The sequence below is a fragment of the Simochromis diagramma genome, unplaced genomic scaffold (genome assembly GCF_900408965.1).
Source record: "Simochromis diagramma unplaced genomic scaffold, fSimDia1.1 OVJJ01000641.1, whole genome shotgun sequence".
Taxonomy (NCBI): Eukaryota; Metazoa; Chordata; class Actinopteri; order Cichliformes; family Cichlidae; genus Simochromis; species Simochromis diagramma.
The window spans coordinates 255,043-268,845 of record NW_024387440.1 but is presented as its reverse complement, the minus strand read 5'-3'; the positions used below and the strand labels follow the sequence as shown (position 1 = coordinate 268,845).

Here is a 13,803-nt window from a genome sequence, read left to right as displayed (position 1 = left end):
GCTCTGCTGCCTTCACCACCCTCTGTAGTGATTTACGGCTGCTGGCAGAGCAGCTTCCGTACCAAACTGTGATGTAGCTCGTCAGCAAGCTCTCAATTGCAAACCTGTAAAAATTTGAGGTGATGTTGGCGTTCATGCTAAACTTCCTCAGCCTCCTCAGGAAGTAAAGCCGCTGGCGAGCTTTCCTGATAGCAGTGTCTGTGTGAAGGGTCCAGGAGAAGTCCTCGGTGATGTTGACTCCAAGGAATTTGAAGCTGCTGACCCTTTCGACCTTGACACCGTTGATGTGGATGGGCTGGTGTTCTCTGACTGGTTGTTTCCAGTATTCCACTATCATCTCTCTAGTTTTGCTGATGTTGAGAGTCAGGTTATTTTCCAGCCACCACTCGTACAGCGCCATCACCTCCTCTCTATAGGCCGTCTCATCATTGCCTGTGATGAGGCTGTTGAAATTTCCCAATTCTTTTAATCTTTGGGCTGAAGGAAGGACAGTACTCGGTGTAAAAATGCTCAATCAACAATCATTTATTTCCATACAATTCAATACTTATGAGCATTAGAACCATCATGATGGGGAGACCTGCCTGCAGAGGGTCACAGCAAGTCTCAAAATGGTGACGGGTTACACAGCTTCTTATAGTCTCTAGTGGCCCCCACCTAGTCGTAAAAGCCTAAACATTTCACATTCTTTCTCTCTTACGGCGCCTAAGTTATGACCTCGGCTCCCTGTCTTTCTGCTCTTCTGAAAAGGTGGGGGTCTGTCTCTTCTATTATCTGCACAAGGTCCTCTGCACACAACGTTCTCTTCATGATTCAGCAGTATGAAATGTCAAGAAACAGTGTAACACATTCAACAGTGTCGAGTAATACAGGTCAATCCAATAGATCTAATGATTTTCACACTCTTTTAAGTCAGAAGTATAATGCAAACTAAGACTACATACTGATCACACACTCTATGTTAAAGGGTATAATATGATCTACAGCAGTATCATACTTCAACTACTTTGATTACATATATAAGGTAACATATAATAACAGAATAATCTCACAAGGCCTATGATGGTTGTGTCATCCGCAAACTTGATGATGATGTTGGACTCTTGTTTAGCAACACAGTCGTGTGTGTGAACGGGGAATATAGGAGGGGCTAAGCACACAACCCTGTGGCGTACCTGTGTTTAGGATGAGTGATGAGGAGGTGTGCTTACCAACTCTCACCACCTGGGGCCTGTTTGTGAGGAAGTTTAGAATCCATCTGCAGATCGGTGTTCCCAGCCCAAGGTCGACGAGCTTCATGGCAAGTTTCGAGGGGATGACAGCGCACACTGTGCTTTGAGGTAGCAGTCAAGAAAGGTGTAGTTTGTGTCTATGAACTGTGCACACCTGTGTGGATCAGCGCGCTTGTATTCAAATGGCTTCTCTATGTAGCGTTCTGTTTGAGGATTGTGTGGGGAGCCATAGCCCCGTCCCCCAGGGCATGAAGCAGGCATGGAGGAGATCCAGGCCCCACAGTGCGAGAGCCCGAGGAGGACCACCGGAGAGGCATCTGTGCCACCCTCCTGGGAAGAGCTGAGGAGAGCCCCAAATGAGGGGTCCCACAGCAGCCACGGAGCAGAGGCCAGAGGGGGTTGCAGTCGTGTGCCCACGGGCTCTGCCGGCAGCCAGCTGTGCCAAAGTGAACCGAGCTGCAGGCCCAGAGGCCTGAGGCCCCCCCCACTCCCCGGAAGAGGCCTGACTGAGCCACGGGCGCCAGGCTTCGCCAAGCAGCCACAGGCAGTGAGCCGGTACATACCTGAGCCCCGGACACCAAGAACCACCAACACACTGACGCCTGAGGGCATCAGCCACCAGCAGGCGGTGTGATGAGGGGAGATAGGCTTCCATACTTTGGAGGGCCTGAGATGTTCCCAGAGAGGTGGAGTCTAAGACCTGACCTGACATATGGACACAGACAGACAGGCACAAAGAGACACAAATGTGCATTTCCATCCCCGTGCACACATATACAAATACTCAGCATTCACCCAACGCAAATAATAATAATAAACTTTCTTTGTAAAACACACTAAAAAACCCAAGGGTATACCAAGGTGCTTGACAACATAAGACAGGAAAAAGGAGAAGGGAGCGATAAGAGAAAGCATTTGGCACGTATCAATTATAAAACCATGACAACCATAATACATAAAAGTAGTTAAGAAAGCATAATGGATAAAAATGTATCAACGCACACCAAATATTAGCTAGGTGGAAAAGCAATATTAAATAAATAAGTCTTTATCCGTGATTCAAACAATGGCATAGAGTCAGACGCAACAGGAAGATTGTTCCATAAGACTGGGGCAGCTACAGCAAACACATGGTCGCCCCGAGACTTCAGCTGAGAATGAGGATGCTGCAGAAGAAGCTGAGTAGCAGATCTAAGTGCTCTGACAGGAGTGTGTAATCAAAGACACTCACTGAGGTAGCTCAGCGCCAAATTATTGATAATTTTGTACGTGAAGAGTAGTATTTTAAATTGAATACGGTATTTAACTGGCAGCCAGTGCAAGTCAGCAAGAACAGGAATAATGGAAGAAAATTTCCTACTACCCGTCAAAAGGTGTGCCACAGCATTCTGGAGAGTCTACAATCTAAGGAGAAGGGAGGAGAAAAGGCCAATGTAAAGAGAGCTGTAGTAACCCAACCTGGAAGTCACGAGTGCATGAATACGTTTTTCCAGGTCATTATACGGAATATAGTGCTTGGCCTTAGAAATGAGGTGCCAGTGATGGGATTTCCGGCTCTTTTTAGAGAACTGGCTCTTTCAGCTCCCAACCGGCTCTTCAGGTTGTTTTGTTGCTGCAATTAATTTATGATTAACAAGAACATAAAATTATGCACAAAAGGAATTACTAATGTAAAAAAAAGGTGGTTTTATTTATATATGTTTATATATAAATATATATGGTGGCCCCTAGAGACAAAGCACGTACAAACTCCAAAACACATTTCTAGGGTTAACTGAGCTTCCAAAACAGAGCTACCTAGATCACTTAAATTACACAATTGAAATATTGCATATGTGTATTGTTTGTGTAATTTAAGAAAATGTTCATTTACCTGTTACTACCACACACCAAATCTGGTCGTTGGTACTTCCTGGGTTGTGTAGCCACTAGGTAACAAAAGGACATCACTGCGCCTAGCATCCTGGAGCACTTCTGTTGTGTTTTGTACGTGCTTCACAATTTTTACGTGTTTTGGAGTTTTTAAGTGCTTCAGGGTTTATACGTGTTTTGGAGTTTGTATGTGCTTTGTCTCCAAGGCCTATGGTAAATATACTTTTATTTATTCACTACGGTGGCCCCTAGAGACAAAGCATGTATAAACTCCAAAACACTTACAAATTCCAAATAGCACGCACAAACTCCTCAACACATACAAAATCCAAAACACATGCAAACTCCAAAACACATGCAAACTCCAAAACACGTACAAAATCCAAAACACGTACAAAATCCAAGACACGTACTAAATACAAAACACATGCAAAATCCAAAACACGTGCAAAATCCAAAACACGTGCAAAATCCAAAACACGTGCAAACTCCAAAACACGTACAAAATTCAAAACACGTACAAAATTCAAAACACATACAAAATCCAAAACACATGCAAAATCCAAAACACATACAAAATCCAAAACACGTACAAAAACCAAAACACATGCAAAATCCAAAACACGTACAAAATCCAAAACACGTGCAAACTCCAAAACACGTACAAAATCCAAAACACGTGCAAACTCCAAAACACATGCAAAATCCAAAACACGTACAAAATTCAAAACACATGCAAACTCCAAAACACATACAAAATCCAAAACACATGCAAAATCCAAAACACGTACAAAATTCAAAACACATACAAAATCCAAAACACGTACAAAATCCAAAACACATGCAAACTCCAAAACACGTACAAAATCCAAAACACGTACAAAATCCAAAACACGTACAAAATACAAAACACATGCAAAATACAAAACACGTACAAAATACAAAACACGTGCAAAATACAAAACACGTACAAAATCCAAAACACATGCAAACTCCAAATCACAACGGAAGTGCTCCAGGACGCTAGGGGCAGTGTTGAGCTCGATTTGTAAAATAAACGGCAAGTTTGTTGCAAACACATGGGCTCTAGTCTCCATTGCGCTTCCCAGGTTGCCTAGCAACTATGATACTAACAGCTGAAAACGTGTCATACCACTTTTTTTGACAGAAATGAAGGAGAACATTTTTTTTTCATTTGTTTGTTTGTTTCTACAAGAGCTTTGCGTGATTTGATAAGTATCTGAGGCTGAGACCACAGGACAGTAAAACATGATTTTTGGGCTTCATTTCTGTACTGAACAGTCATTTAAGATTAGCTAGTAAATAACAATTAGCTAATGTTGTTCATGAGACTAAAGTCATATCACTTTGGTAATGTAAATATAATATGGCCAATATTATGGTTATTATATTAGTCATTATTAGGTATTACAGCAGTGAACATGAACTCTGTGTCAAATACTGAGCTTCAGTACAGATTCAAGTTGCAGTTATTTACATGTCTTACCACCTTAAATCTTCACTCAAAGACAAGTATATAGGAATGACTGCCAAATTTATTTGCCACTGAAGCCGAAGGATGGCATCTGAATAAAACCTCTCTTGACATGCCTAGATGACATTAAAGCTTGGTTGGCTCTAAACTTTTTAAATTTGAATGAAAAGAAAACAGATTTGTTGGTGTTTGGACCCAGTGGCCCCTGTGAGTCCTCTTCTTTTCATTTGGAACCCCTGGAGGTTTATTTTAAACCTGTTGTTACTGCCCTTGGTTTTAAGTTGGACCAGTCCATTTTTATCATTTAAGGCGACTGGCAAGAGTGAAATCTTTTCTTTCTAGGCAGCACTTTGAAACCGTGATCCATGCTTTTATTTCTTCCCCTGTGGACTACTGTAACGCACTTTATGTGGGGGTCAGTCAGTTGTTACTCTGACATCTGCAGCTGGTTCAAAATGTATATTGACAGTACATATATAGGTGTATCATATATAAGAGACAAATGTTGTTCCTTCAGTATGTTGGCATTACTAAATTTGGCTCAATGCTTACATACATGTGTAAAAAGAAAATGTACAAGCTGTGATAACCGTTTCAAATCAAATCACTTTTATTGTCACATCACATGTGCAGGTACATTGGTACAGCACATGTGAGTGAAATTCTTGTGTGCGAGCTTCACAAGCAACAGAGTTATGCAAAATACAATAATGTAAACAAGCAAAATACAAGAATGGCTACATCTGAAACTAATAAATATATGTACAATATATAATAGTATATATATGTTTCTGATAAAATGAAGAGTAGACTGATGTATTAAATATTCCTTTATTGGGTGAGAAAATCAGACCATGTCATAACTGCTTTAAGTCATACAGAATAGATATCAGAGCTTTAAACAGGCTGACGTCTGCTAAATGGGTCAAACTGGGCAGAAAGTCTACAAACACATAACATCCTTATAGAATATGATGTAACACTATAGATCAACTTACCTCAGAATATATAAAGCATATAAACAATTACAGCAATATGATACAACAAACACAGCAGTGCTACTGATCCAAAATACTCAAAGCTTCATAGAACTGAAACATTTATTTTTAGTTCCATTCTGCTGCTGATACATACTTTAGGTTTCTGAACATTAAACTTGTTGCTGCCTTTCATAGTGCGTAACTTGAAGGCCCTGAGTACTTTCTCCCACACTGGAAACACTGGAATGATAAAATTATTTGAACATTACCTAATAAGACTGATTCAGGACAGACAATTAGGTATTTTAAACTTTTCTAGCAGTCCTTCACAAACAGGGAACAGTCTGTCTATTCTCTCCATCTGTCAGCTGCTGCTGGCTCTTCCTCCTCCTCTTCCTCACACACTGCTGAGTTTGTCCTGGTGGATCATCAGGGGTGCAAAGCCTCACAGATGATGTGCAGCAGTGGGTCCCTCAGTCTGTCCTCACTCTGGACACTTGCAGGTGTCACACATAGAAATCAAATGTGTGATAAGCTGCAGGATTCAAACACAAGTGTGACTTATAAATACATGTTCATACTTTTATTCCACAATCAGAGAGAAAGAAAAAGAGAGAGTTCAGGACAGACAGACAGGTGACAGTCTCAGGTGTACACACTGCTACAAACAGGAGGATTTAGTGTTTGTGTTATTACGAGTGCTAAACAAGAAGAGTTCCCAGATGGTACAGTGGACACATGTGTGACTCCTGTGATTAAAGCATCTTTCTTTCAGCTTAAGGAGTGAACTGTCAGCTGACTGACATGACTGACTTTAATTACGCATAAAATCATCACATTCTCTGTAAGATTAAATTCAGCTATTGAACGGCGAATATTTTGAAGTAAAGGCTTTAAAACCAAGTTAGTACAAACGTCGCTAATGTCACATAACTTTCCCGACATGTTGCCAACAGTAATGTTTTAATGTTCTTCATTATAAAAACATTTGCGCATAAATAAGTGACATAATATTCAGTACTTACTTCTGGAAGTTTACTCTTCGTCCGCTCCGCTTCCGCCGTTTTTTTTCGGCAAAATTATCCAAACCACGGCCGCGCTATGAAGTCTGGGATATATTGGGCCATGAAGGCTACACAGACCCATCCTTAAAATTCAGGGAAATTAAGGACGCATTTGAGGGCCGCATTTCGAGCAGCCTTTGAATTGGGACAGTCTTTGTCGTGTCGCTGTGACATAATCGGCCTTAAAATGCGGCCTTTAAGGCTGCAGACCCCAAATCCGGTCATTGGTACTTCCTGGCTTGTGTAGTTACTAGGTAACAAAAGCTCAACACTGCCCCTAGCGTCCTGGAGCACTTCCGTTGTGTTTTGGATTTTGCATGTGTTTTGGAGTTTGCACGTGTTTTGGAGTTTGCACGTGTTTTGGATTTTGCATGTGTTTTGGATTTTGCACGTGTTTTGAATTTTGTACGTGTTTTGTATTTTGCATGTGTTTTGGATTTTGCACGTGTTTTGGATTTTGCACGTGTTTTGTATTTTGCATGTGTTTTGGAGTTTGCACGTGTTTTGTATTTTGTACGTGTTTTGGATTTTGTACGTGTTTTGTATTTTGTACGTGTTTTGTATTTTGCATGTGTTTTGTGTTTTGTATTTTGTACGTGTTTTGGATTTTGCACGTGTTTTGTATTTTGTACGTGTTTTGTATTTTGCATGTGTTTTGTATTTTGCACGTGTTTTGTATTTTGTACGTGTTTTGTATTTTGCATGTGTTTTGGAGTTTGCGCGTGTTTTGTATTTTGTACGTGTTTTGTATTTTGCACGTGTTTTGTATTTTGTACGTGTTTTGGATTTTGCATGTGTTTTGTATTTTGTACGTGTTTTGGAGTTTGCACGTGTTTTGGATTTTGTAAGTGCTTTGGAGTTTGCACGTGTTTTGTATTTTGTACGTGTTTTGGAGTTTGCACGTGTTTTGTATTTTGTAAGTGCTTTGGAGTTTGCACGTGTTTTGTATTTTGTACGTGTTTCGTCTTTTGCATGTGTTTTTTATTTTGTAAGTGTTTTGGAGCTTGCATGTGTTTTGGATTTTGCACGTGTTTTGGATTTTGTAAGTGTTTTGGAGTTTGTACGTGCTTTGTCTCTAGGGGCCACCGTAATTCACTCCACATAAAATGTAATAAATAAATCATATAATACAGAAATGAACTATTTCCATTTCCATGGCCCCTCCGAACTCCTCCCACACCCGAGTTTTTGCTTCAACCACTGCCCGAGCTGTGTTCTGCGTGGCCTTTCAGTACCCATCAGCTGCCTCTGAAGTCCCACGGGCTAACCAAGCCCAATAGGACTCCTTGTTTAGCTTGGTGGTTCCCTTCACTTCTGGTGTCCACCATTTGGTTCGGGGTGACCACCACGACAGGCACCGACCACCTTGTGGATGTAGGTCAGTGCAGCAGCTTCGGCAATAGAGGTGCTGAACATGGACCATTCAGACTCAGTGTCCCCAGTCTCCCTCGAAATGCTGCTGAAGGTATGTGGAGGTGTGTGTTGAAGATCTCGCGGACTGGGGCCTCTCCTAGGAACTCCCAGCAAATCCTTACTATAGGTTTAGGTGCGCCAGGTCTGTCCAGTGTCCTCCTCGATCACCTGATCCAACTCCCCACCAGGTGATGATCAGTTGACAGCTCAGGCCCTCTCTTTATTCAATTCAATTCAATTCAATGTTATTTACATAGCCCAAAATCACAACAAAAGTCACCTCAAGGCGCTTTATATTGTACAGTAGATACAGAGAAAAGCCCAACAATCATATGACCCCCCTATGAGCAAGCACTTTGGTGACAGTGGGAAGGAAAAAATCCTTTTAACAGGAAGAAACCTCCGGCAGAACCAGGCTCAGGGAGGGGCGGAGCCATCTGCTGCAACCAGTTGGGGTGAGAGAAGGAAAACAGGATAAAGACATGCTGTGGAAGAGAGACAGAGGTTAAAAACAGATATGAATCAATGCAGAGAGGTCTATTAACACATAGTGAGTGAAGAAGAATCACCCAGTGCATCATGGGAATCCCCGGCAGCCTACGTCTATTGCAGCATAACTAAGGGAGGATTCAGGGTCACCTGGTCCAGCCCTAACTATAAGCTTTAGCAAAAAGGAAAGTTTGAAGCCTAATCTTAAAAGTAGAGATAGTGTCTGTCTCCCGAATCCAAACTGGAAGCTGGTTCCACAGAAGAGGGGCCTGAAAACTGAAGGCTCTCCCTCCCAGTCTACTTTTAAATACTCTAGGAACAACAAGTAGGCCTGCAGAGCGAGAGTGAAGTGCTCTAATAGGGTGATATGGTACTACAAGGTCATTAAGATAAGATGGGGCCTGATCATTTAAGACCTTGTATGTGAGGAGCAGGATTTTGAATTCAATTCTGGATTTAACAGGAAGCCTATGGAGGGAAACCACGCATTACCCGAGTGTCCAGAAAATAGAGTGTCCTTATGGGCACTCTTATGTTTGTTTTGGCCAATCTGTGGTTTGTACAGTAGTCCAACAACAAAACACTGCTCGAATTCCGATCTGGAGAGGCAATTCCTCCTAATAATGCCTCTCCAGATCTTACTGTCGTTGCCCACATGAAGTCTCCCAGTAGGACAAAAGAGTCCCCAGGCAGAGCGCCCTTCAGCACTCCACCTAGGGACTCCAAGAAAGCTGGGTACTCTGAAGCACAACTCGGCGCATAAGCGCAGACGACAGTCAGGACCTCCCCGACCAGAAGGAGCAAGCAACAAATCCTCCCCTCCACTGGGAGAAACCCAAATATACAGGCAGCAAGCTGAGGGATACTAGAATTACCCATCCCAACTCGTCGCATCTCACCAGGGGCAACTCCAGCCCATGGACAAAATAGCCTCTTGGATCCCTGGGACACACAAACCTCTCCACCACGATATGGTAGCGATTCACAGCAGGAATTTTTAATATTATTTAACGGTAATAAACAACATTTCTGACTAAAATCGTCTATGAATTAGTGAAAGTCAAATTGAGGGAATAAAGACGAGGACTTAAACTCAAAGGTTAAACTCCATCTTGAGCCGTTGTTTGTGTCAGACAGAATTTGATGTTGATGCTGTTACAATAACTGCTAGCACTTCAGTGAGAGGACCCAAAATCTGCAACAAATTAAATCCACTTTAACATCACCTGTATTTGTGTGACAGCACTACACTCCAACTAAAGGGGACCTGACAAATAACCAGAACAGTCTAAAATAAAAACTGCCAAACAGCTAAGTCACACTTTATTGTATGAGATTCAAAAAAGATTTTGTTTCCTGACTTGCAGTGAACATCTGCACTCTGCTGTCATACTCACACATTTATAACAGGAGGTGGAAAGAAGCTCGATCCCTCACGTCACTTACATGCAACAAACCAGGAAACAGGATGTTCTTCTTCATCAGTGCAGAGAGACGCACAGACGATCATACTGAGCTCAGACCAAACTAGCAGCTTCCTCTGAGTGAGTCCAGCTACAGGAGAGAAACGTGGAAAACTCCAACACTGCTGCTTCAAGCTGCTGACGCTCCACACACTGAATGTGAGTTTGAGCAAAAACACGACTCAAAGTAAGTTTCAGTGAAGGTGGTAGAGGAGGGAGGGGAGCCAGGACTGACTGTACTTCCTGTCTGCTGTTTTCAGCTTCACTCACAGACTCAATGGCTTCCAGATCAGAGGTGGATCTCTGCTGTCCGGTCTGTCAGGAGGTCTTCAGAGATCCTGTTCTTCTGTCATGTAGCCACAGCTTCTGTAAAGACTGTCTGAAGAGATGGTGGAAAGAGAGACCAACACACGAGTGTCCAGTTTGTAAGGAAATATCAGTGAATGAACCACCTTTAAACCGAGCTTTAAAGAACCTGTGTGAGTCGTTCTTACAGGAGAGAGATCAGAGAGCTTCAGAGGCTCTCTGCAGTCTACACTTTGAGAAACTCAAACTCTACTGTCTGGACCATCAGCAGCCAGTGTGTCTCGTCTGCAGAGACTCAGAAAATCACACCACTCACAGATTCAGACCCGTCGATGAAGCTGCACAACAGCACAAGAAGGAACTTCAGGAAACTCTGGAGCCCTTAAAGGAGAAGTTAAAGGTTTGTGAAGAAGTTCAAGTGAAGTTTGGTCAAACAGCAGAACACATTAAGGTCCAGGCCCGACACACAGAGAGGCAGATTAAGGAGCAGTTTAAGAAGCTTCAGCAGTTTCTAGCAGAGGAAGAGGAGGCCAGGCTGGCTGCACTGAGGGAGGAAGAGGAGCAGAAGAGTGGGATAATGGAGGAGAAGATGGAGGCTCTGAGCACAGAGATAGCAGCTCTTTCAGACACAGTCAGAGCCACAGAGGAGGAGCTGAGAGCTGAAGACGTCTCATTCCTGCACAACTACAAGGCTGCAGTGGAAAGAGTCCAGCGCTGCCCCCTGCTGGATGATCCACAGCTGCCCTCAGGAGCTCTGATAGACCAGGCCAAACACCTGGGCAACCTGACCTTCAACATCTGGAACAACATGAAGGACGTGGTCTCCTACACTCCTGTCATTCTGGACCCAAACACTGCTGATCCAAACCTCATCCTGTCTGAAGATCTGACCAGTGTGAGAGAAGGAGAGAAGCAGCAGCTTCCTGATAATCCAGAGAGATTAAATGGATTAATCTTCTCAGTTCTGGGCTCTGAGGGCTTTAACTCAGGGACTCACAGCTGGGATGTTGATGTTGGAAAGAGTACATGGTGGGGACTCGGTGTTTTAGCAGAGTCTGTGCAGAGGAAGGGAGACATACAGTCTGGATTATGGGTAATAGGGTGCAGTTTAGGTACGTACTACACACACTCGCCATCAGCTCCTCTCACTGCTCTCTCAGTCCAGAAGAAGCTCCAGAGGATCAGAGTGAATCTGGACTGGAACAGAGGAAAGCTGTCGTTCTCTGATCCTGATACTAACACACGCATACACACCTTCACACACACTTTCACTCACAGGATGTTTCCATACATTAACACTGATGATACAGTGAAGGTGTTGCCGTTGAAGGTGTCAGTGTCAGTGGAGCAGATGAGTTGAGGATGATGATGTTTCTAATGTTGTTTCCTGTCAGTGAGTTGAAGTTGTTAAACTGCAGCTGTCCTCCTGCTGCCTCGTTGTTCCAAAGCTCTTTGTTTCTCTTTTAGTTCTCACTGTTTCTTTCTGTTTCTGCTGTCCACCTTCTCACATGGAAAATCATTTCACTGTTTCTCACTGAATGACTCCCCAAACTAGATTTGAAATTCTATCAAGTTTCTAATCATTACGAGTGATTCATGTTTCTATTTGATGTGTAAATGGAGATGATTTAGTTTGCTGGGATATGGACTGACATGTGTTGAATGGGAGGAGCAGTTTGTTGTTGTCTTCTTGTCTGTTTATGACAACAATAAATATGTTGTTGAAACAATGATTCATGTTTAACTCCATATATGAAATGTTTCTGATCTTTGAATTCTGTTTGATTAAAGACTTTCTTCATGACACAAATGAGATTTCAGTGTATTAATAGAACTAAATAAGCTCAGAGTTGAAAGGCTGGAGTATTATGTACGTGCTTCACTGTCAGGATCTTCAGGGGGATTCAAAGAGAAACATCAAACTGCTGTAATGAGATAAACTAGTTGGGCTGAACACACTTATCTGTAGTTTGTCTCCATCCAGGATCATCAGAATATAATGAACATGTGTGAAGAGCCAAAAAATACTGCTGCCCTCTCAGCACGATGAGCTCCAGCCTTTGTTAACAGGACAACAGGAAACATGAGACAACTTTCAGAGACAGTAACCAACTGTGGCCACAAGATGGCAGCAGCTGATCTGAGATCCTTTATTGGACAGAAGGACTCTGCTCTGTGACGTCATCAGAGAGACGGCCTTCACTTTGATGGATCTGAAGTCATGTCTGCACTGCCTGCCTTGTTTGTCCTGAGCTCCTATATGTGAATGTAAGGAGAGAGAGCAACAGCACAGTGGATCAAAGCTGCAGATGATGATCACACACACACCTCAAAGTGTCACGATCTTGGGTCTTATGACCCAGCGTTTTGAATTTTAGTTTATTTTGATGTTTATAGTAAATGGTAAATGGCCTGTATTTATATAGCGCTTTACTAGTCCCTAAGGACCCCAAAGCGCTTTACATATCCAGTCATCCACCCATTCACACACTGGTGATGGCAGCTACATTTTAGCCACAGCCACCCTGGGGCGCACTGACAGAGGCGAGGCTGCCGGACACTGGCGCCACCGGGCCCTCTGACCACCACCAGTAGGCAACGGGTGAAGTGTCTTGCCCAAGGACACAACGACCGAGACTATCCAAGCCGAGGCTCGAACCGGCAACCTTCCGATTACAAGGCGAACTCCCAACTCTTGAGCCACGATCGCCCACATAGTGTATGGTTAAGCTCATTAGGTTTCCTTTTTTCATTTGCTTATTAGTCTCCCCTTGTCTTTTCAACCCCTCTGTTAAGTCTCTCTTGCCCTTCATGTGTTTCATGCCTGGATGTCTTTTGTTAAGTTCATGTGTCAGGTTTGCGTTTCAATATGTGTCCTGTTTTATCTTGAAAATCTGGGAAAGTCTATGCCAGCACCCTGGCATAGACTTTCCCAGGGAGGCTGAGGAGTGTGCGAGCTGCATTCCACTTGGCCTGTCGATACCTGTCGGCTGCCTCCGGAGTCCCACAGGCTAACCAAGCCCGATAGGACTCCTTCAGCCTGGTGACTCCTTTCACCTCTGGTGTCCACCATTTGGTTTGGGGTTACCACCACGGCAGGCACCAACCACCTTGCGGCCGCAGCTCAATGCAGCAGCTTCAGCAATGGAGATACTGAACATAGTCCTTTCGGACTCAGTGTCCCCAGTCTCCCTGGGAATGCTGTTGAAGCTCTGCCGGAGGTGTGCGTTGAAGATCTCGTGGAATGGGGCCTCTGCTAGACGTTCCCAGCACACCCTCACTATGCGTTTAGGTGCACCGGATCTGTCCAGCGTCCTGCCCGCCACCTGATCCAACTCACCACCAGGTGGTGATCAGTTGACAGCTCAGCCCCTCTCTTTACCCGAGTGTCCAGAACATATGGTCGCAGGTCTGGTGATACGATTACAAGATCGATCATCGACCTACGGCCTAGAGTGTCCTGGTGCCAGGTGCACTTATGGACACTCT

At 43.5% G+C, this 13,803-nt stretch overlaps 1 protein-coding gene across 1 annotated transcript; it reads left to right on the top strand.

The window, feature by feature from the left end:
* The first annotated feature begins 9,971 nt into the window (after positions 1-9,971).
* Positions 9,972-11,766, top strand: LOC120722525 (zinc finger protein RFP-like). Its single transcript, XM_040013538.1, has 3 exons — positions 9,972-10,167; positions 10,269-10,813; positions 11,072-11,766. The coding sequence occupies exons 2-3, from the start codon at positions 10,286-10,288 to the stop codon at positions 11,672-11,674; spliced, it is 1,131 nt and encodes a 376-aa protein (XP_039869472.1). The 5' UTR covers positions 9,972-10,167; positions 10,269-10,285; the 3' UTR covers positions 11,675-11,766.
* The last annotated feature ends 2,037 nt before the right edge of the window (positions 11,767-13,803 follow it).

Bases quoted from the DNA above. Each gene is read 5' to 3' on its own strand.
- LOC120722525 (XM_040013538.1), top strand. From the start codon at position 10,286: ATGGCTTCCAGATCAGAGGTGGATCTCTGCTGTCCGGTCTGTCAGGAG. The intron at 10,814-11,071 runs CTTCAGCAGTTT...TCAGGAGCTCTG, and splicing joins TTAAGGAGCAGTTTAAGAAG to ATAGACCAGGCCAAACACCT.